The sequence below is a fragment of the Eschrichtius robustus genome, chromosome 2 (genome assembly GCF_028021215.1).
Source record: "Eschrichtius robustus isolate mEscRob2 chromosome 2, mEscRob2.pri, whole genome shotgun sequence".
Lineage (NCBI taxonomy): Eukaryota > Metazoa > Chordata > Mammalia > Artiodactyla > Eschrichtiidae > Eschrichtius > Eschrichtius robustus.
In genome coordinates, this window is record NC_090825.1 from 102,245,838 (window position 1) to 102,269,149 (window position 23,312).

The following is a 23,312-nucleotide window of genomic DNA, read 5'->3' on the forward strand; positions in this document are numbered from 1 at the left end:
AAACTCTGATCTATGATCACTGTGCACTGCCTGAGCCTCCATTTCCCTGTGCTGTAGTCAGAAAATTGTCCCTAGCTGGGGATCTTGGGTGATGGTGGAAATCACCTTCTGTGTTTCTATTTTCTCTTATACTGCCTATTATCCAGTCCCTGAAAACAGGTGCTTCATATGTTTTGTCCAGTTTCATAATTATTTATAGCAAGAGGGGAAGTTCAGTATTAGTTACTCTATTATAGCTGGAAAGAGAGCAAAGAGTATATGTAAAAATGATTCGATTTTACTTATACCAAACAGATGCTTATAGTTTCATCTGCAATACTGAGTATAGCAAATATAATAAGAAACTTTATAAATAGATTAGGTGTTAGGAATAATTGCATATTTGGTGGGTTGCTAAAAGCTGATCAGAAAATACTATTTATTTCAACCCTTGTTACGATTGCTCCATTCCCATATATAGTTATGAATAATATATACTTAATGGGTAATAAATATTTGAATAAATGAAGACCAAATTAGAATGTATATTTGAAAAGCCTTTGAAAATTATTAAGTGTATGAATATGTGGAAGATATTTTTATTAAGATCTTTTACTAATTTGCGAAATGTATTCTCTTTTTTTGCTTTAATTTAAATTGAAAATCTTATATTGACTTACTGGAATTCTTTGAGTATTTTTTTTTTAATTGAAATGATTTTAAGTTGGAAAGACTTGGCTAGTGAATGTATATTGGCTTATGAAACACTGAATACATTTTTTTTTAAACAGTGATTTTATTTATTTTTCTTTTTTCTTTTTTTTTGGCCATGTTGGGTCTTAGTTGTGGCATGCGAGATCTTTCGTTGTGACACGGGCTCTTCGTTGTGGTGCGCAGGCTTCTCTCTAGTTGCGGCGTGTGGGTTTTCTCTCTCTAGTTGTGGTGCACCGGCTCCAGAGCGCATGGGCTCTGTAGTTTGCGGCATGTGGGCTCTCTTGTTGAGGCGTGTGAGCTGAGTAGTTGTGGCATGTGGGCTTAGTTGCCCCGTGGCATGCAGGATCTTAGTTCCCCAACCAGGGATTGAACCCACGTCCCCTGCGTTGGAGGGTGGATTCTTTACCACTGGACCGCCAGGGAAGTCCCTCTCAATACATTTTTGTTACTTTTATTTATTTTAAAGAAGTAACCAAATCCCTGATTTCTTTGTTTGGTTTTAAAACTTTTTTGTGATCCCTTTGGTATTAAAGTATAGGAATAAAGGGTAATGATTAAGAGTCTACTGAGGTTTGATTTCAGTGGGCATCAACAAATAGTAATAGTCCATTGCCTAAACGTTGGTTATGTTATTAATTTCCCAAACATATGTTTTTTAATTCTCTAAGTTGACTGATTTTCTTTTCTTACTATTCTAGGTCACTGTCAGTATTAGCTCACATCATTGAAAAGATAATTTTGAAGACATGTTTTGCTGAAAAGAAAACTGAGAAAAATTTTACGAATGGGATGAACACGCACCAGTTAATTGACTACCTACTGCAATTTGAATGTTAACATTACCCACCTGGTACAGTTACTTAGTGATGTACCTATTCTCACGATACCCTATTTCAGTGTGCTCGTCTTGATTAAAGAATTCAAAGTGGAGTACCGCAAACTTGATATGGATAATAAAAAGAAAGACAAGGACAAATCAGATGATAGAATGGCACGACCCAGTGGTCGGTCAGGACACAACACTCGAGGAACTGGTTCTTCATCCTCTGGAGTTTTAATGGTTGGACCTAACTTTAGAGTCGGAAAAAAAATTGGATGTGGGAATTTTGGAGAATTACGATTAGGTAAGACTATTTTGTTTATTCCATAAAGTTGGGAGCATTTTTTAAAATGAAAGATACTTTTTAATGAAATGATTTAGTTACTTAATTGTTTAGTTGTTTAATTGTGGTAATTTTAAAGAATATAGATATTAGGAATTTCTAATATACTTCTATTTTCATTTGTCAGTAATTCCCTAGTATAACAATGTCTGTTTACTTGAGATAAACCATCCAGAATATGAGAAAAAAGAAAGTAAATTTAAAAGCCCCAGCAGGCTGAAATAGATACCAGGAAAGCCTTTGCAATGTATTTTTTAGGAGTGATATTTAAGCTACCTTTTCTGATTTGAAAACATTTAGTAACTGGTTACTTTAGGAGGATGTGTATGGCTTAAAGTCAAGGTAATATACTGAAACTGCATCAAAAATCAGTGAAATTTACAGTGCTGTAATCTATTCTCCCCTTCCCCCAAGTATATCCAGGGTAGTTTAGGAATCTATATTCTTAATAAGGGACACAAAGTACTGACTCAGTTTATTCTTATAATCAGGTAAGTTTGGGAAACACTGGTCTAATTTAAACCTCCTAACTCTACATTTAAGGCATTTGAAACTCAGTGAGGGAAGGTTTCTTGCCAAATGTCACACAGCAATTTAAGATGGACTCGTGATCCAAATCTACATTTTTAACTCCTAGTACAATAAAGATGTGGCTATCTTCACTGAAGAGAAACAAGAAGGAGGGTAGCACAGTTTTATGGGAGTCAGTATTGAGGTACCATGAGGGCTCTTTGGTCAATGCAAGAGTGTAAACTTTGGAAATAAAAAGAAAAAACTTGGCTTCACAATTTTCATTAGATTCAACCCTAGTGTTAGAAATATACGCAATTGTATGTTCATCTACTCGACTTCTCCTTTTTCATCTTGTAAAACACTCTAATTTGTAGTTATTCCTTCATTTTATTACTGTTTTATGTAGCTAATGTACATTAAATCTTTGAATGAAGCAAGGCAATAAAAGGCAATGACATATTTTGTACATTGCTGTTAAATGATGTGTCTGACAGACTCTTCTGCATTTTAGAAGGGACACAAATATTTGTAAGGGTGAACGTTTTACATTTTATTTTTTGAAGGATATTGAATTAGATATTTTGAAATTCTTAAATTGTTTCTGATTTTGGCATTAGAAAAAAAACCGGGTTGTTTACTTATCCAACCTTGAACTATTATACATCCATCTATCCATTCAAAATTTATCGCATGTCTACAGTATTATGTATGAGGCATGATTAGGCACTGATGATACACTAGAAAAATATAAAATTTGTCTCTGCCATTATGGAATACGTAAGTCATTTAACTATGTGGGGCTTCAGATTTCTCAACTTTAAAATGGGATTATTTCCACTTCCTAAATTATTGTGAAGATTAAATTTAGATAATAGTGTAAAAGGACCAGCACTATACTTGCCTGTTTTAGGAAAACAATGATTGTTCTGCTCCATTAAAAGATATCAAGATATTTGTTTTTAATTAAAATTATAGCATGTTATATGTATATTTATTTAAATTTATTTATATAAATTAGTTTTATAGCTATATATTTTGTCTTACATAAATATTTGTACTTCACCTGTCACTCTGTCTCTCTTTGTGTATATGACTATAGTACCGTAGTACTTCGGCCTTTTTTTATTCAAAATTGGTTTCATGTAATTTATTTCAAAATAACTATGTATATATACATCTGTGTGTGTGCATGTATGTATATATGTGTGTGTGTATGTGTGTGTATACACACAAAACAATCTAGTGGAGCATTTTAACTAGGGCAATATGAGAAACTATATGTACCCATATATACTGAAACTATATATGCTATGTACTGAAAAAACAGCAAAATAACCCTTTCTTTTGCAGTCTGTGAATGAGCAGGAATAGGCTTAAGATGACTTACTAGTCCATCCATCCATCCATCCATCCATCCATCCATCCATCCATCCATCCATCATCTATTTATCTATCTCTCTGTACCTAATCTATCTATGGGTTTTTATTATATATTTGTGTACATCTATTTATTTAAATGTATTATCTATACATGTAACTGTGTTTTATGTGCACTTATGATACATGTAACATATACACTTGCAGAACTAATTTAATCATATTTTTCTTTCTTGATAGACTACTAAATAAAGGGACGTTTTATTCATTTTTCTAAAGGTCCCAAGTGATTTCTCTGTACAGAAAAAGTTGTGATAAGTATCATTCTTTCTGTACCTGGATAAGCATGCTAATGTTAAAAGCTGGTTTGAATTCTTAAGGTGCTTTCTTTAAAACCATGTTAATAGACATTTGATTTCTGGCACTGAAATTTTTGTGCTTAGTATTGGGTAAGAAAGAATATAAGGTATATATGTTACAGGTAAGTGATTTTCAACAAAGATGCTATTAGCACCTTGGGCTGGGCAGTTTTTTGTTGTTGTTTTTTTTTTGTAGAGGACTGTCCAATGCACTGCATGGTGTTTAAAACTTCAGACTTCTTGGGCACTAAATAGGAGTTGCATCTCCACATACAACCCCAAATGCCCTTCCCCCAACCTCCACTGCCATTTCTAAATGCCCCAAGGAGAGACACTATTACCCTCTGTTGAAAGTACAGGAAAAAAAAAGAAAGTTGGACATAAAAATTGGCCTTGAGATTAAAAAAAAATTGTTGAACTTTTGAAGTAATCTAAAATTAAATTTAAGTAAATGTATTTACTATCATTTATATCTGTATTTTTAATTGTTAAATGATGAATTGATACATTTTTGGTTTTATTTTATCTTTGTATTGTGGTAAGGCTTGCATCCTGCTGCATGTTAGATGTATTTCTAGCTTAGACAGTCAACCAAAACCCCTAGAAATGTTTTTAACAGGCACTGAATGAGACAAAACAAAGCTAGCTAAAATGTGGGGTTATACTGTATATATTTTTTATTTTCCCATGATGCTTTAACATCTTAAAAAAACCTTTCTGGTCAACCATATTTCAATTAAAAAAAAAAAAAAAAACCTGAGGTGAGACCTCTTACTGCAGATGTATTCCAGAATATATGGAATACCTTTCTGCTTTACAGTTCAGCCAACATAAGATTGCTTTAATAATAAAAACAAAAAAACCTCAAAACCTTTTTAGCTGTGGAGAGACTGCTCCTCTACAGGCTAGCCAGTTCTTAAAGATAGCAAAGGACTCAACTGGGAGCATGCCTTGATCTGCAAACTAACCAATCCGGAGCCATATGTCCTCTCTGGCCCATACACTCCAGGAGGCAATTTTCCTCTTCCTTAACTCATCCCATGGCCAAGTACAAGACAACTAGAGCCTGCCCACCAAAGGCTAACAGAATTATTCAAATTACCCAGTCCTAAGCTGTTTACCCTGCCCTGCCTTGCCTTTCCTGCAGAAACACCAATAAAGGCCTTGGCCTAAGCTCTTCTCTTGCTCTTGTCTTCTACCACCTGACCAAAACATGATGCTTCTTCTATGACCCCCTTTCTAGGAACTGGAGTATAATAAACTTTGTTTTCCTGAGCTTCTTCTGTGTCCCCTCTTGTGGCTACACCTGACTGACCATGACGCAAAGGAACACAGAACAAGGGTGTTATATATTTGTCTATGAATTCCCACTATCTGAAATAAGATATTGTAAATTTTGATATAATTAAGTAGACCACAGGAGTTTTTATAACTTCTTTTATGTTTGTTTTTTCTCCTCTTGTTCCTGTATAGCTTATAACTCTTCTTAATTTATTGTTTATATTTAAGAATTGTTTTGTTGAAAATTCTGCAGGCCTTACAGTATATATCAAGTAAATATACAGATTTGAGTGGATTCATCATTTTTATGAATGTTTATTGATTTTCTACTTTTACTAACTGAAGCTTAAAACTTATCTGAAAAATGTAATAATAAGGAATAGACTATGATGCTATGACAAAGAGAACCTAGAATATAGTGGTGTTAGGCAAAATCGTTTCTTTCTTTTTCACATAACACAGACCAGAAGGACAGCACCCAGAGCTGTCAGGGTATCTCTGCATCCTCAATATGTGGCTTCAGTCTCTCTTCCAGCCAGCCAGCAAGAAGAAGAAAAAGGGCCAGAAGAGCACATGTTCATTCTTGGAAGTGGGGAGCGACATACCTTAACATCGACTCATCCAGAACTTGATCACATGGCCACACCAAGCTGAAAAAGAGGCTAGAAATTTAGTCTAGCTGGACAACCATTTTAAAACTTGGGCATTCTATTGTTAGGGAAGGGGCACAGGTATATTTTGGTTAATTAGTAATCCCTGATATAAACATATATGTAGTTTCTGTAGAACATAGTTTTATAATAATGACCACCCAAATGCCACAGAATTGGTAAAACCATCTTTTCAAGTTCAGTGTGGCACAAAGCTCTATTGGAAATGTCTTTTGAAATTGGATTTAAAACATCAGTTAACTGGAACCAGTCTACTTGGAGCCTTCTCTTAACTGCATTCCCTCCATACATACACTCCCTCTCTTTCGCTCGTATTTTACCCACAAACACATATTCTGTGCATTGTTAGTTCATATATATAACAAATATCGATTGAAAGCCAATTATTGAAGGCTGTGCCTATGCAAGGTGACAAAAATGCATTGGTAGTGTTGTTCAGTCTATGTTCATCTTTATAAATATAACCCTCAAAGTTCAGCAAAATCTCTTATGTTCAAAAAAGGTGACGCTTTTAGGATTTTGTACTTTCTGCTGTGACTTAAAAGTAGACATTTGACCATGTAAATGCCAACAAAAACAGTACTTTTAGAAGTATATGGTTTATTTTGATTCTGTGGAATTTGTGTTTAACCTAACTTCTTGTCCTATGAATATTTTTCCCTGTGCGCTTGCAAATAAATATCATATACAGGATAATTATGAAAAGATGATAATGTCTTGAGGAAATATAAATTCCATATTTAAACTCAAAACACAATTGTTCCTTTGTTAGACACGAGTTCCTCAAGATTAAGTTTTTCATTGTACCATTAAATTATTCACCTCAAGCTTACTAGAGGAAGACTACAATTTTATACATAATGCATTCTTGAAAATATATATGAAGGCACATCTAAATGCTGAACTTACTGGCTAAAAATATGGTATGTTTTCTAAAATTTTTTTATATTTATGGGCTCAGTGAGTACCTCACTATAGCTTAGCATTCACCACTTTGGGTACTCCTATTGAGCTCCATCTTTGTGATAAGTGTGACGGGTTTATGAGACTCATGCTATTTAGCATTAGAATGAATGCTTTTTTTTTCACTAATTTTTATAAAATAAGGACAAAACTCAGAAAAACATTATAATATTTATACGAACAAACACTGCTGTACAGTGGTGGCCAACGGTTCTAGGTATTTTCGCCATAAGTCTTTGCTGCAAGCAGTTTTACTGTTTGGCCATACAACTCATTGGCCATAAGACAGTTTTGCTGTAAAGGGTGAAATAAATGATTGACAATTTGGTTTCAATGCTGTAAAAGATAAAATAACTGGTTGACATTTTGGTTTGACAGTTTGGTTTCGACTGGTTGACAGTTTGGTTTCACTTCTCCACTGATGCAGTGCTTTCATTTTTTTTTTTTTAATTTTTATTTTATATTGGAGTGTACTTGATTTACAGTGTTATGTTTCAGGTGTACAGCAATGTGATTTAGTTATATGTATATCTATTCTTTTTCAGATTCTTTTCCCATATAGGTTATTACAGAGTATTGAGTAGAGTTCCCTGTGCTATATAGTAGGTCCTTGTTGATTATCTATTTTATATATAGTATTGTGTCTAGCCCAACCTCCTAACCTCCTTATATTTTTATTTTATATAAATCTTAGGCCTCATAATGGTCTAAATAGCGACGAGTAGCGTGGTGGTCTTAAAATAGTGAATAAAACAACTACATATATTGACTTGATAGAAAATAAAATGATAAGAAAACTTACTAGAGGTATGACATAAGAGAGTGAAAAGCCAGATTGCATACAATACTAGAAAATGAGAACATCACTTTGCAGATCCTTCAGGGAATGCAGTCATCCCTGCCACACCTCAAACCAAAAGCTTACCAAGCTATAGCAAATATAAAGAAGCAGCTAGTAACTCACAACAGTCATTCAGAGCATTGTCAATTCTTTGGCTAATTTAGATACAACAGCTTGCGCTCTAATGCTGTCTTTATCAGATTTATCATGCAATATTAGAAGTTGGAGGCAAAAGAAGAATCAAGCTCTTCCTATCCCCTGTAAAGAAATGGTTACGTGATTCCTGATGAGTGTAAGTTTCTTGAAAATGGTGAAAATTTTTGCTCTTTTGATAGTGGAGAACATTATGGAGACAGAATTTTTGTACTTGGTACAGAATCTGGCTTAGATGATTTGATAAAACATAAAGACTGGTCATGTGATGGAACATTTAAATGTAGTCTAGAGATTTACTACCAGTTATATAAGTTACATATATTGATAATAAATAGGAGCATCCCTCGATTGTTCATTTTATTTCCAGGGATATCTGTGGAGACTTAGAGTTAGTTTTTTTTTTTTTTAAATTTATTTTTATATTTATTTTTGGCTGTGTTGGGTCTTTGTTTCTGTGTGAGGGCTTTCTCTAGTTGAGGCAAGCGGGGGCCACTCTTCATCGCGGTGCGCAGGCCTCTCTCTTTCGCGGCCTCTCTTGTTGCAGAGCACAGGCTCCAGACGCGCAGGCTCAGTAGTTGTGGCTCACGGGCCCAGTTGCTCCGTGGCATGTGGAATCTTCCCAGACCAGGGCTCGAACCCGTGTCCCCTGCATTGGCAGTCAGATTCTCAACCACTGCGCCACCAGGGAAGACCGAGTTAGTTTTTTTATGTTGTAGGGAACTTAGGTCCAACATGAGATTCTGAATCCTTAATGATTGACTTTGACAAAGGAAGTGTCACCTTTTCTCAGATATACCATAATACAACTATAATCATGAATCTATACACGTTTTAAATGTATTCAGATATTTTTTGTATTTTCATTTTGCACAGTAGAATCTTTAAAATATTTTATTACTAGTCTTTCATGTGTCATTGTGTCCTTTTTAATGTTCATTTTAAATTTTCATTGTTTTATCTTTTCCAGCAAAATTGCCTCATGGGCAATTAGCTGTGCTGCGATACTGCTTGTGGCAAAGATTCTTATGGTGAAAATACTGCTCACTGTGGCAGCATATCCAAGACTGAAATTTTGTCTAGAAGTTTTACTGCCATTTATTAGCTGTTGTATAAAATGAAGTTAGGAGTATTATGTTGGAAAAATCACATGTGTGAAAGTTGATGATTACCTATTTTGTGTTAAGTAGCCAGTGTGACCAGGGCCAGTTACTATCACAGTTAAAAACAACAATGATCAGTGTTCTGTTTTTCTTACTATAAAAATAGTACATGCTTATTGAAAGAATACTGGAAATCCAGAAATCAAATATTGTTCTGTTTTTTATTCTTTGAACTGTACTTGTAAAGAAGCACATTAATTTCTGTATCAGATTTTCTTCATATACTTAATTCTCCATGGTATTTTACTTGAACTACAGATGTTGACCCCTTGGAATTTTCTAGATTATTTTCAACTTGCTGGTGCCAATGATTACTGTAATTCATTTGAATTCTTTACATATTAATTATATTAAATCTTTATTCTGATTTGTCTTTCACCTGTTCTTTGTATATAATAGTTTTTTTCAACTTACAAAAGTTTAAAATATTTTAAGCTATCAAATCTGTATAAAATCTTCTGATCTTTTAATCTTTTTCCATTTATTTTTAATGCTCAAAAAGGCTTCTATATACTGGCCTGATAAGTATTTTTTCTTGTTTTATGGATTATATCTAACTCTTAAAATACCTGGAATTTAATTTGGTTATAAGGCAAGTTATTAATAACCCTTCTTCCCCTCAGAGTAATTAACTAGTTTGTCAAAGCCAATTATTGAATAATACTTTTAAAATTTTATTTTATTTTAAAGGTATTCCAGATTTTTTTCTATATATTTGATCTATTTACTAGATTGCATATGAGCCCTATTAAGATCACATCCCATAATAATGAAGGATTTAAAACGAGGTGGTGATCGAGAAAGGAATTTTGTACTCCTGTTTCTATATAGGGTTCTAGTTTTGAAATTTAGTTTAGCATGTGTTTGCCTACTGATTACTTTGTAAATTGTATGCAGTATTCCAACAAAACAAGAATTTTTCTTTTTTTTTTTTAATAAATGGACTAAAGTATTTATTAGTATTGCTTTCTACTCTGAATCCAGGTGAAATACTAAATATGTTATGGAGTTGATCATAAATTTAAATATTTCCTTGTTATTGAGACTTCTGCTAAACAGTTGGAAGCAAAAACCTATGTTTCATTTAAATGTGTTATGTGCTTCCCCCGACCCCCCCAGAGTACAGTTTTACATAAGGTATCTTTAAAAATTCATTGCTGGTAGAATCTGACATTTTTCTTTTTTTTTCAAGGGAAAAATTTATACACAAATGAATATGTGGCAATTAAACTGGTAAGTTCATGTTTCTTATTTTTCTTTAATTATTTTCTTGTTATTTAATGATTAAGTTGCATTTTCACTACTTTTTTTTCATATCATTTTAACTTGAGTGTTTATTGGGAAAGTGGTAAGTGTAACTGATCTTTTGTTATTAAGCTCCTAACATCATCATGCCCCTCAAGTGTATGATAATGTATATATAAGATATCTGTGTCTTTGTGTGTTACAAAAACTTAATCCCTTTACTTTGGCAGCATTATAGAACTGAATTTTAAAAATTTTGAATTTAAGGAAGCTGGCGTATTGGCATTTTTAATTAGATAAAAGTTAGAATGCAAGATTTTTCTTCCTGATTCAAGCATTTGGACAAAGGTGTCCTTAGTATTCAGGATTACATTATTTGAAAATGTATTTGAGGTACCTTCCAAAATCTCGTTTTCTGTTGATGTTTTTATATTTGGTAAAACCTGGCTATTGCTTGACCTTCTAGGATTCAGAAATTCTTGATGTGGGTGGATACCCAGGCAAGCAAACTGCCCTGGGACTGTTTTGAAGTCCCAACTGTGCCTGGTATGACAGCTATAAGGCAGCTTTTTTTTTGAATAGTTGGGATCTGGGAATTTTCATAAGATATAACTTTGTCCTGGCACATCTGTTCTATCTGGTTTGCCAGCCATGTTTCCCTGAGGTTGAGCATGGCTTGGTTTTCCCAGCCTGCCTGCTAGTCTCAATCTTGTCTCTGCCAATATAACCACTGTTATTAGGGTAATGTGCTTTAATATAGAAGGAGAGACTACTTGAGGAAGAGGCAAGTGGGAGAAATTTAAAAAATTTAAAAAAAACCTTTTGGGATGAGATAGAAAACTGTGCTACTTAATTTTAAGTGTCCTGTGAGTGTAAACCAAGTTTCACTGCAACAAATGCTGTTTACTTTTACTGGGAAATAAAAATGTACAGAAGGGTTGTGGTGCCACCAGGAGAGACTAGCTGGCTGACATGTGAGTTGGGACTGGCATTTACCTGGCATGAGTTCACCTAGGTTTAAGTTCTGGTCCTTGACTTTATGACAGAAAATCTGGTTAGGTTGTCTCATTAAGATTGTTACTGTTAATCAGAAGTGGATTCACAGTATTAATTCATGCAATCAGTCAAGCTCTCAGAGGTGTAAATATTTAGGAAGAGTTAATTTCTAACTTACAGTGAGTTATTTTACTATTATGGGTCCAGAATGCCGACATCAGTATAAATAATATGCTTTCTTTCTGTAGGCTGATATACATAGAATGCTAAGTTAAAATTACAAGGTTCCCTCATGAGTGTGAAATCAGGACGAGGGGAGTTAGTTTGTGTGAATCACAGTAGGGAGGCCCAGGATGCAGGGAATGGGCACTGCTGACTTTTTCTTTGGATTTCTTTCTTTTCCCATGTTCTAGGCCAGTGGTCTGGGATCTAGATGTTGTACGGTGTTGGGAGTTGGGGTGGCACACCAGAATGGAAGTGTGGCAACACCCATATTCTGTGTTATTGATGGCCCGTAGTGAGTAGCTTCAGATATTTAACTGATATGTTAGGGCAAATAAGCCGTTGTGTCAAAATAGGAGCCCCTCTAGGCTGACCTTTACTTGTCCATTTCAGTCATTAACTGGTGACCCTTAGGTCCTGTTATTTTCAGATTTGGAACTTGTTTACCCTGTTGACATCTTTGATGCCTTAGTAAACATGTATTATGTCATCTTTTAGCCTTATGTATACACACATAAGTCACTTTTTTTAGTTTACCTTCATGCCATATCACTATCCCCTTATTTTTCTTCTTTTTTTTGGCGGGCGGACATTCTTTTTCTGCTCTGATTTATCCCTTTTTAAAGCACAGTGATCAGGACTACATATAATAATTATGGTTATTCGGTATTCTTTGGGAGAACTGGGAATATTTTTGGATCTCTTTGTGGTACTTTGAGGTTGAAGTATGGTATAGAGTCATGCTTGCCTCAGACTCATCCAAAAAATATATTGGCAGAGCAGAAAATTTTTCACATAAACTGTTGGACCAGGGTTTGGTACTTAGTTTACTAAATATTTGTGTGTGTGTGTGTGTGTGTGTGTGTGTGTGTATGGGTATGTATTATATATATATAAAGTGTCCTTATATATTTTTTTGTATCTTATGTTATCTGTTTGTATCTATTGTCTCTGTTTATTGAAGATAATATAATTTTGTTCAGAACCTCCCTAAAAAGTAACCACTTGAAAATGTTATGTCTGTATACCTTCAGTGCTATCTTATTTTTGTACATTGGTACAAATAAAGGCATTATTTGTTGACAGTGGTGTTCAGAGAGCAAACTTCAGTGACTACTTTTAGCTCTGTTATCTCCTATAAAGGTTTTCACATTTATTTAATGTTACCCTAGTTCGTATTGATAGTATGTTTCAAGGTAATTTGTTAAATTTGACCTCAGCCACCACCCTCATATCTTGTTGTTTGTAGTTATATAGTAACCCGTCGTTCATGAATAATGAAAAATTCATCCTGTGGTGAGGTGACTTTTGTTATATGGTGGCACAATAAAATTTTACTGCTAGTAAAGTATTGGAATCAAGTTGAACTGACTCAACTAAGTTAGATCTGAGTTTCTGTTTTTACCTACGGAATATTAGTGATTGAATAAGTTATTATTATTTTTTTTAATTTTATTTATTTATTTTTGGTTGTGTTGGGTCTTCGTTTCTGAGCGTGGGCTTTCTCTAGTTGTGGCAAGCGGGGGCCACTCGCGCGGGCCTCTCACTATCGCGGCCTCTCTTGTTGCGGAGCACAGGCTCCAGACGCGCAGGCTCAGTAGTTGTGGCTCACGGGCCTAGTTGCTCCGCGGCATGTGGGATCCTCCCAGACCAGGGCTCGAACCCGCGCCCCCTGCACTAGCAGGCAGACTCTCAACCACTGCGCCACCAGGGAAGCCCAGTTATGTATTTAATTTTACTTGTGATTGCCTGAGTGGGCATCTTTTATTATATCTTATGGTTATATACTTTTATATAGTTAACTGAAGAATTCCACTATGTGGAAGGAGCTATTTTAAGTCATATATATGTGTATATAAACAAAATGAGAAAGAATATTCTATCCCTCTTTCGTAGATGAGGGAACTGAAAAGTACAAAAAGATTAAGTAACTTGCCAAAGTCTCTATAACAGCTAGTAAGTAGTGAATTTAGAATTCAAACCCAATACAATTTAGTTTCAGTGCCTGTGCTTTTAACTAGAGTTGTACCCTACCATTCTGCCTCTCAAGAACTAAGCTGATTGTTTTCTCTTATAATAATCTTTATGATTATAATTGTTCCACTGGGATTTTACAGGTTCTTTATCTGAAGTCTTTGTCGTTGGTTCTTTCACTACGATATATCTTAGTATAAATGTTTTAGTTATTCTGTTTGGGATTCACATTCCTCTTGAATCTCTGGTTTATCTTTCATCAGTTCTTGCATTTATTTCTTCAGTTATTCCCTCTGCTCACTTTTCTCTCGAGGCACTTATCAAATGCATATTAGACCTTCTCATTATATTGTCCAGAACTCTAATCTTTTTACTATATTTTCTATTTTTCTTCCTTCATAATGTATTTTGTATACTTTATATAGATGCAGTCTACAAAATTTTCTCATTCTTTAGACATTTTTCTATCTCCCAGTTTCCAAATTCTCTTTTCTGTTGTGTTAATGTGCTGGTAGATTAGTTTTAAATTTTGTTATTGTAGTTTTTTTGTACTTCTTGAAGTTTTGTTGGTTTTGTTTAAATTTTGTTAGCTTGCTGTACTTTCCTGTTGAATCTTGTTCAATTTTCCTGTGTTATTACTTGGTTATAGTTTTGTTTCCTGCAAATATTTTCACACATTATTTCTTATATGTTAAATCTATTTTGCTTCTGTTTATGTTCTTTGTGTGTGTGTGTGCGTGTGTGTGTAAAAATCTCAAAAACATTATGTTGAATGAAAAAAGCCAGACACATACATATAAAACATATATTGTATAATGTCATTTGTTTGAAATCCAACAACGGACAAAACAAATCCAAAGGTGATAGAAGTCCAAAAGTGATTATCTCTGAGAGAAGGGTGATTGAAATGCTCTAAACTTTAGAGGCTAAAGGTTTTTTGAGATGGTGGTTGCAGGGATATATACAATTTACAAAGCTCATGGGCCTAATACTTAGGAACTGTGTGTTTTATTATAAGCTGTATTCCAGCTAAAAATTAAAAAAATATATATTGTTGCTACTATCAGAATTTTCCTATCTCCGTCTTTGTTCTTTCTTACTTTTTTGTAATTTCTTACTTCTCTTTACATTAGAAATATATAGTTTAGAGGTGAATTCCTGGGAACAGGAGAAATAGAATCAGGGCCACCATTCTAGTCATGAATGTTCACAGTATACTCTTCTTCAGGGTCAAAGAGTCAAACACAGATTTCCCTAATGCTTGATCTAATAGCCACTTAACCTTGTGTACATTTATGGCATTAATTTATTTTACACTGCGCTTAAAGTTGACTATCTGGATTTAACCTTAGGGAGACAAAAATGGCTAATAGAGTATTACATTATATAAGAGTTGAGAGTCCCTCCCATCATGAAAACTGCACAAGCCTCTTAGATAGCCTCATCCACCAGAGGACACAGAGCAGAAGCAAGAAAAACTACAATCCTGCAGCCTGTGGAACAAAAACCATATTCACAGAAAGATAGACAAGATGAAAAGGCAGAGGGCTATGTACCAGATGAAGGAACAAGATAAAACCCCAGAAAAACAACTAAATGAAGTGGAGATAGGCAACCTTCCAGAAAAAGAATTCAGAATAATGATAGTGAAGATGATCCAGGACCTTGGAAAAAGAATGGAGGCAAAGATTGAGAAGATGCAAGAAATGTTTAACAAAGACCTAGAAGAATTAAAGAACAAACAAACAGAGATGAACAATACAATAACTGAAATGAAAAATACACTAGAAGGAATCAATAGCAGAATAACTGAGGCAGAAGAACGCATAAGTGACCTGGAAGACAGAATGGTGGAATTCACTGCTGTGGAACAGAATAGAGAAAAAAGAATGAAAAGAAATGAAGACAGCCTAAGAGACCTCTGAGACAACATTAAACACAACAACATTCGCATTGTAGGGGTCCCAGAAGGAGAAGAGAGAGAGAAAGGACCCGAGAAAATATTTGAAGAGATTATAGTCAAAAACTTCCCTAACATGGGAAAGGAAATAGCCACTGAAGTCCAAGAAGCGCAGCGAGTCCCATACAGGATAAACCCAAGGAGAAACATGCCGAGGCACATAGTATTCAAAGTGGCAAAAATTAAAGACAAAGAAAAATTATTGAAAGCAGCAAGGGAAAAACGACAAATAACATACAAGGGAACTCCCATAAGGTTAACAGCTGATTTCTCAGCAGAAACTCTACAAGCCAGAAGGGAGTGGCATGATATACTTAAAGTGATGAAAGGGAAGAACCTACAACCAAGACTGCTCTACCCGGCAAGGATCTCATTCAGATTCGATGGAGGAATCAAAAGCTTTACAGACAAACAAAAGCTAACAGAATTCAGCACCACCAAACCAGCTCTACAACAAATGGTAAAGAAACTTCTATAAGTGGGAAACACAAGGGAAGAAAAGGACCTACAAAAATAAACCCAAAACAATTAAGAAAATGGTCATAGGAACATACATATCGATAATTACCTTAAACGTGAATGGATTAAATGCTCCAACCAAAAGACACAGGCTTGCTGAATGGATACATAAACAAGACCCATATATATGCTGCCTTCAAGAGACCCACTTCAGACCTAGGGACACATACAGACTGAAAGTGAGGGGATGGAAAAAGATATTCCATGCAAATGGAAATCAAAAGAAAGCTGGAGTGGCAATACTCATATCAGATAAAATAGACTTTAAAATAAAGACTGTTACAAGAGACAAGGAAGGACACTACATAATGATCAAGGGATCAATCCAAGAAGAAGATATAACAATTATAAATATATATGCACCCAACATAGGAGCACCTCAATACATAAGGCAACTGTTAACAACTATAAAAGAGGAAATCGACAGTAACACAATCATAGTGGGGGACTTTAACACCTCACTTACACCAACGGACAGATCATCCAAAATGAAAGTAAATAAGGAAACAGAAGCTTTAAATGACACAATAGACCAGATAGATCTAATGGATATTCATAGGACATTCCATCCGAAAACAGCAGATTACACTTTCTTCTCAAGTGTGCACGGAACATTCTCCAGGATAAATCTCATCTTGGGTCACAAATCAAGCCTCAGTAAATTTAAGAAAATTGAAATCATATCAAGCATCTTTTCTGACCACAACGCTATGAGATTAGAAATGAATAACAGGGGAAACAACGTAAAAAACACAAATACATGGAGGCTAAACACTACGATATTAAATAACCAAGAGATCACTGAAGAAATCAAAGAGGAAATCAAAAAATACCTAGAGACAAATGACACTGAAAACATGACAATCCAAAACCTATGGGATGAGCAAAAGCAGTTCTAAGAGGGAAGTTTATAGCTATACAAGCCTACCTGAAGAAACGAGAAAAATCTCAAATAAATAATCTAACCTTACACCTAAAGGAACTAGAGAAAGAAGAACAAACAAAACCCAAAGTTAGCAGAAGGAAAGAAATCATAAAGATCAGAGCAGAAATAAATGAAATAGAAACAAAGAAAACAATAACAAAGATCAATAAAACTAAAAGCTGGTTCTTTGAGAAGATAAACAAAATTGATAAACCATTAGCCAGACTCATCAAGAAAAAGAATGAGAGGACTCAAATCAATAAAATTAGAAACTAAAAAGGAGAAGTGACAACAGACACCACAGAAATACAAAACATCCTAAGAGACTACTGCAAGCAACTCTATGCCAATAAAATGGACAACCTGGAAGAAATGGACAAATTCTTAGAAAGGTATAACCTTCCAAGACTGAACCAGGAAGAAATAGAGAATATGAACAGACCAATCACAAGTAATGAAATTGAAACTGTGATTAAAAATCTTTAAACAAACAAAAGTCCAGGACCAGATGGCTTCACAGGTGAATTCTATCGAACATTTAGACAAGAGCTAACACCCATCCTTCTCAAACTCTTCCAAAAAATTGCAGAGGAAGGAACACTCCCAAACTCATTCTATGAGGCCACCACCACCCTGATACCAAAATCAGACAAAGATACTACAAAAAAGAAAATTACAGACCAATATCACTGATGAATATAGATGCACAAATCCTCAACAGAATACTAGCAAACAGAATCCAACAGCACGTGAAAAGGATCATACACAATGATCAAGTGGGATTTATCCCAGGGATGCAAGGATTCTTCAATGTATGCAAATCAATCAATGTGATACACCATCTTAACAAATTGAAGAAGAAAAACCATATGATCATCTCAATAGATGCAGAAAAGGCTTTTGACAAAATTCAACACCCATTTATGATAAAAACTCTCCAGAAAATGGGCATAGAGGGAACCTACCTCAACATAATAAAGACCATATACGACAGACCCACAACAAACCTCATTCTCAATGGTGAAGAACTGAAAGCATTTCCTCTAAGATCAGGAACAAGACAAGGATGTCCACTCTCACCGCTATTATTCAACATAGTTTTGGAAGTCCTAGCCTCGGCAGTCAGAGAAGAAAAAGAAATAAAAGGAATACAAATTGGAAAAGAAGAAGTAAAACTGTCACTGTTTGCAGATGACATGATACTATACATAGAGAATCCTAAAGATGCCACCAGAAAACTACTAGAGCTAATCAATGAATTTGGTAAAGTTGCAGGATACAAAATTAATGCACAGAAATCTCTTGCATTCCTATACACTAATGATGAAAAATCTGAAAGTGAAATTAAGAAAACACTCCCATTTACTATTGCAACGAAAAGAATAAAATACCTAGGAATAAACCTACCTAGGGAGACAAAAGACCTGTATGCAGAAAACTATAAGACACTGATGAAAGAAATTAAAGATGATACCAACAGGTGGAGAGATATACCATGTTCTTGGATTGGAAGAATCAGTATTGTGAAAAAGACTATACTACCCAAAGCAATCTACAGATTCAATGCAATCCGTATCAGATTACGAATGGCATGTTTTACGGAGCTAGAACAAAAAATCTTAAAATTTGTATGGAGACACAGAAGACCCCGAATAGCCAAAGCAGTCTTGAGGGGAAAAAACGGAGCTAGAGGAATCAGACTCCCTGTCTTCAGACTATACTACAAAGCTACAGTAATCAAGACAATATGGTACTGGCACAAAAACAGAAACATAGATCAATGGAACAAGATAGAAAGCCCAGAGGTAAACCCATGCACCTATGGTCACCTAATCTATGACAAAGGAGGCAAGGATATACAATGGAGAGAAGATAGTGTCTTGAATAAGTGGTGCTGGGAAAACTGGACAGCTACATGTAAAAGAAAGAAATTAGAACACTCCCTAACACCATACACCAAAATAAACTCAAAATGGATTTGAGAACTGAATGTAAGACCGGACACTATAAAAGTCTTAGAGGAAAACATAGGAAAAACACTCTTTGACATAGATCACAGCAAGATCTTTTTTGATCCACCTCCTAGAGTAATGTAAATAAAAACAAAAATAAACAAATTGGACCTAATGAAACTTAAAAGCTTTTGCACAGCAAAGGAAACCATAAACAAGACGAAAAGACAACCCTCAGAATTTGAGAAAATATTTGCAAATGAATCAACGGATGAAGGATTAATCTCCAGAATATATAAACAGCTCATGCAGCTTGATATTAAAAAAGCAAACAACCCAATCCAAAAATGGCAGAAGATCTAAATAGACATTTCTCCAAAGAAGACATACAGATGGCCAAGAAGCACATATGTAAGGCTGCTCAACATCACTAATTGTTAGAAAAATGCAAATCAAAACTACAATGAGGTGTCACCTCACACCAGTTAGAATGGGCTTCATCAGAAAATCTACAAACAACAAATGCTGGAGAGGGTGTGGAGAAAAGGGAACCCTCTTGAACTGTTGGTGGGAATGTAAATTGATACAGCCACTATGGAGAACAGTATGGAGGTTCCTTAGAAACTAAAAATAGAGCTACCATACGACCCAGCAATCCCACTACTGGGCATATACCCTGAGAAAACCATAATTCAAAAAGAGTCATGTACCACAATGTTCATTGCAGCTCTATTTACCAGGACATGTAAGCAACCCAAGTGTCCATCAACAGATGAATGGATAAAGAAGATGTGACACATATATACAATGAAATATTACTTAGCCATAAAAAGGAACGAAACTGAGTTATTTGTAGTGAGGTGGATGGACCTAGAGACTGTCATACAGAGTGAAGTAAGTCAGACAGAGAAAAACAAATACCGTATGCTAATACATATGTATGGAATCTAAAACAAAAAAGAAAAAAAAGTGGTCAGAAGAACCTAGGGGCAAGACGGGAATAAAGATGCAGACCTACTAGAGAATGGACTTGAGGATACGGGGAGGGGGAAGGGTAAGCTGGGACAAAGTGAGAGAGTGGCATGGACATATATACACTACCAAACGTAAAATAGATAGCTAGTGGGAAGCAGCCACATAGCACAGGGAGATCAGCTTGGTGCTTTGTGGCCACCTAGAGGGGTGGAATAGGGAGGGTGGGAGGGCGGGAGATGCAAGAGGGAAGAGATATGGGGACATATGTATATGTATAACTGATTCACTTTGTTATAAAGCAGAAACTGACACACCATTGTAAAGCAGTTATACCCTAATAAAGATGTTAAAAAAAAAAAAAGTGAAAAAAAAAAAAAAGGCACATGCACCACAATGTTCATTGCAGCACTATTTACAATAGCCAGGTCATGGAAGCAACCTAAATGCCCATCGACAGATGAATCGATAAAGAGGATGTGGTACATATATACAATGGAATATTACTCAGCCATAAAAAGGAACGAAATTGGGTCATTTGTTGAGACGTGGATGGATCTAGAGACTGTCATACAGAGTGAAGTAAGTCAGAAAGAGAAAAACAAATATCGTATATTAACGCATATATGTGGAACCTAGAAAAATGGTACAGATGAACCGGTTTTCAGGGCAGAACTTGAGACACAGATATAGAGAACAAACATATGGGCACCAAGGGGGGAAAGCAGCGGGGGGGTGGTGGTGGTGGTGTGATGAATTGGGTGATTGGGATTGACATGTATACACTGATGTGTATAAAATGGTTGACTAATGAGAACCTGCTGTATAAAAAAAAAAATGATCAAATGTATTCTATTGGAAAGAAGCAAAAATAGACCATATGTATTGTCTAAAAAAAAATATATATATATATATATATTTGATCTTTAAAAAAAAATCAACAGAAATTAAAACTTCACCTTTGACCTTACTCAAACCTAGATTCCTCTCCTGAGTTAACTACTGGTTTATTATGTAGCTTTTAAAGACCTTTTCTAATGCATTCATATGCTTCTGAATGTTTGAAATATTAAATATTATTTTGCTTTATTGAGGTGGGTCTTTTCATATGTATGGATACTATATGTATTTCTGGAAATTGTTGAACACCGTTTTACTCTGTCTCAGATTGTATTTTAATCAAGGCAAAAAGTTGAAATATTATAAGGAACAATCCTTGGAATACCAAAAAAAAAAAAAAAAAGAGTTGACACCAAGATTTATAAATTCAGAATTAGGGCCTAGTGATATTTTAATAACTTAAATATTTTTTGTTGTTGCTTTTTTTTTTTTAAATTAGGAGCCCATGAAATCCAGAGCACCACAGCTACATTTGGAATACAGATTCTACAAGCAGTTAGGATCTGGAGGTAAAGTCTTATATTAATTTTTAAATTTGTAATAAAATGGATTGTCATGATAATAACTCTGTAGTTTCAAAGAATAGTATGTTAAATTTAGTTAATATTAATCACTTCTTAAGGCAATGCTTAGTAGATATTTTCTTACTAGAGTCTTCCCTTTTTATTCTAAATATGACATTTTTGGAGCTTTTTGTGTTAGTACTAATATAAGTAGAGAACATTGCAAAAAAATTTAATTTGAGAATATAAGGTGCATATAGTTTCCAGATGCTTAGCCTTTTTGGTGGTATTATAGTTATTGAAATGACTTACGACATGGTGGTAGGCTGAAAAATGGCTGCATAAAAAATATCCATATCATAATCCCTGGAATCTGTAAATGTTACCTTATAGAAAGACTTCACAGGTATGATTAAGTTAAGGATCTTGAGATCAGGAGGTTATTCTGGGTTATCTGGGTGTCCCCTAAATGCAGTCACAAATGTCTTTGTAAAAGAGAGTCAGAGGAACCATTTACATACACAGAAGAGGAGAAGGCAAAGTGCCTACAGAGGCCAAGATTGGAGTGATATAGTCATAAGCCAAGGAATGCTGGCAGCCATGGAAACCTGGTATAGGATTGTCCTATAGGACCTCCTTGATTCAGCCTGTTGAAACTGATTTCAAATGTTTGGCCTCCAGAACTGTGAGAAAATAAATTTTTGTTATTTTAAGCCACAGGTGTGTAGTAATTACAGTGGCTGTAGGAAATTCATACAGATATATTTTTACATAAACTCTAAATCTAAATGAGAATGGATATTTTGTGCCATTGGAAAAAACTAATGAGAAAATTTCCCAGTTTACATTGCATTTACTTTATGTTAACGTTTCTCTCAGCTCCACTTTTTCTGTTCACTACTATTCTAACTGTAATGATTTTATACATACAGTTTCTTATCAAGTAGGGATATTTTGTTTCCCCAGATTTAATAAAATGGAATTTTTTCATGTGTTTTTTTTGTAAGCACATGTTTACATTCTACTTGTTAGAGTTGTACATTTTTTAATACATTATCAATTTTGCATTCTTTTTTTTTCTAAGAGCATACTTTCCGAATGAGTAGTCATTGTGGAGACAATAAGTTGACATTTTGTAATAATGTTTTTATCATTATAAACGTTCTATAGTGCATGTTTAAGTCTGATACAGACAGGCCTCCAGGACTTATCAAAATTATCACTGACAACTGAGATGTAAATGATAAGGGGACACAACTAATTATATGTGAAACCATACATATTAGTTAGGACTGGCAAGTGACAGAAAGCCCTGAGAAGCTAAGTGGAAAAAAAAAAAAAGGAGTTTATTGACTCATGTACTGTAAATTCAGGGAAAGGACTTATCTATAAGACATTGCAATACTGTCATCAGGGACATTCTTGAGTTTGTCTTTATGCTCTGCCTTTTTGTGTGTGTGTAAGCTTTGTTCTCTGATTGGCCCTTCTTATGAGACGGCAGAGGTGCTTACCAACAGCCCAGCTTAGCAGTTTTAAAAGTATCTGTTAACTAAAAATTTCAGCAAAAGTTCTAGGACTGAATCTTACTGTCTTATTTTGTGTCTAATGATTTAATCACTGAATTTGATTGCCCAGACTTACTCATCTCAGGCACTACCTGTGAGGTTCAGGGACTGAGAATGGGGAGAGGTGTTGTCTAATGGGAAATTGAGGTGTTACCAGAAGAAGGAAGATTGGATGCTGGGGAGATGAAAATAAGAGATCTATCTACTTAAGTAGTAAAACTATCATTTGGAAAAATAGGGTTGAATACTTTAATTGGATAAGAATGAATAAGTTAATTTAGAGTTTAGGGAGTCATTGAATTGAATACCATGGTGCACTTTTATTATTATATTCTTTACTTTTTTTAACTTTAAAATTTATGTCAGGGATAGTAATAATAAAGTGGAACATACATCTGTTAG

The 23,312-nt window shown here is 34.8% G+C and overlaps 1 protein-coding gene across 8 annotated transcripts in view; it reads left to right on the forward strand.

Annotated features, from left to right (window-relative positions):
- Positions 1-23,312, forward strand: part of CSNK1G3 (casein kinase 1 gamma 3) — a 132,036-nt gene that overhangs the window by 36,901 nt on the left and 71,823 nt on the right. For all 8 annotated transcript variants that reach the window (XM_068535775.1, XM_068535774.1, XM_068535778.1 and 5 more), the window contains exons 2-4: positions 1,392-1,817; positions 10,370-10,410; positions 21,282-21,351. In XM_068535775.1, coding sequence (XP_068391876.1) covers positions 1,640-1,817; positions 10,370-10,410; positions 21,282-21,351 — 289 coding nt within the window. In that variant the 5' untranslated portion in view covers positions 1,392-1,639. The remainder of the gene's footprint in view (positions 1-1,391; positions 1,818-10,369; positions 10,411-21,281; positions 21,352-23,312) is intronic.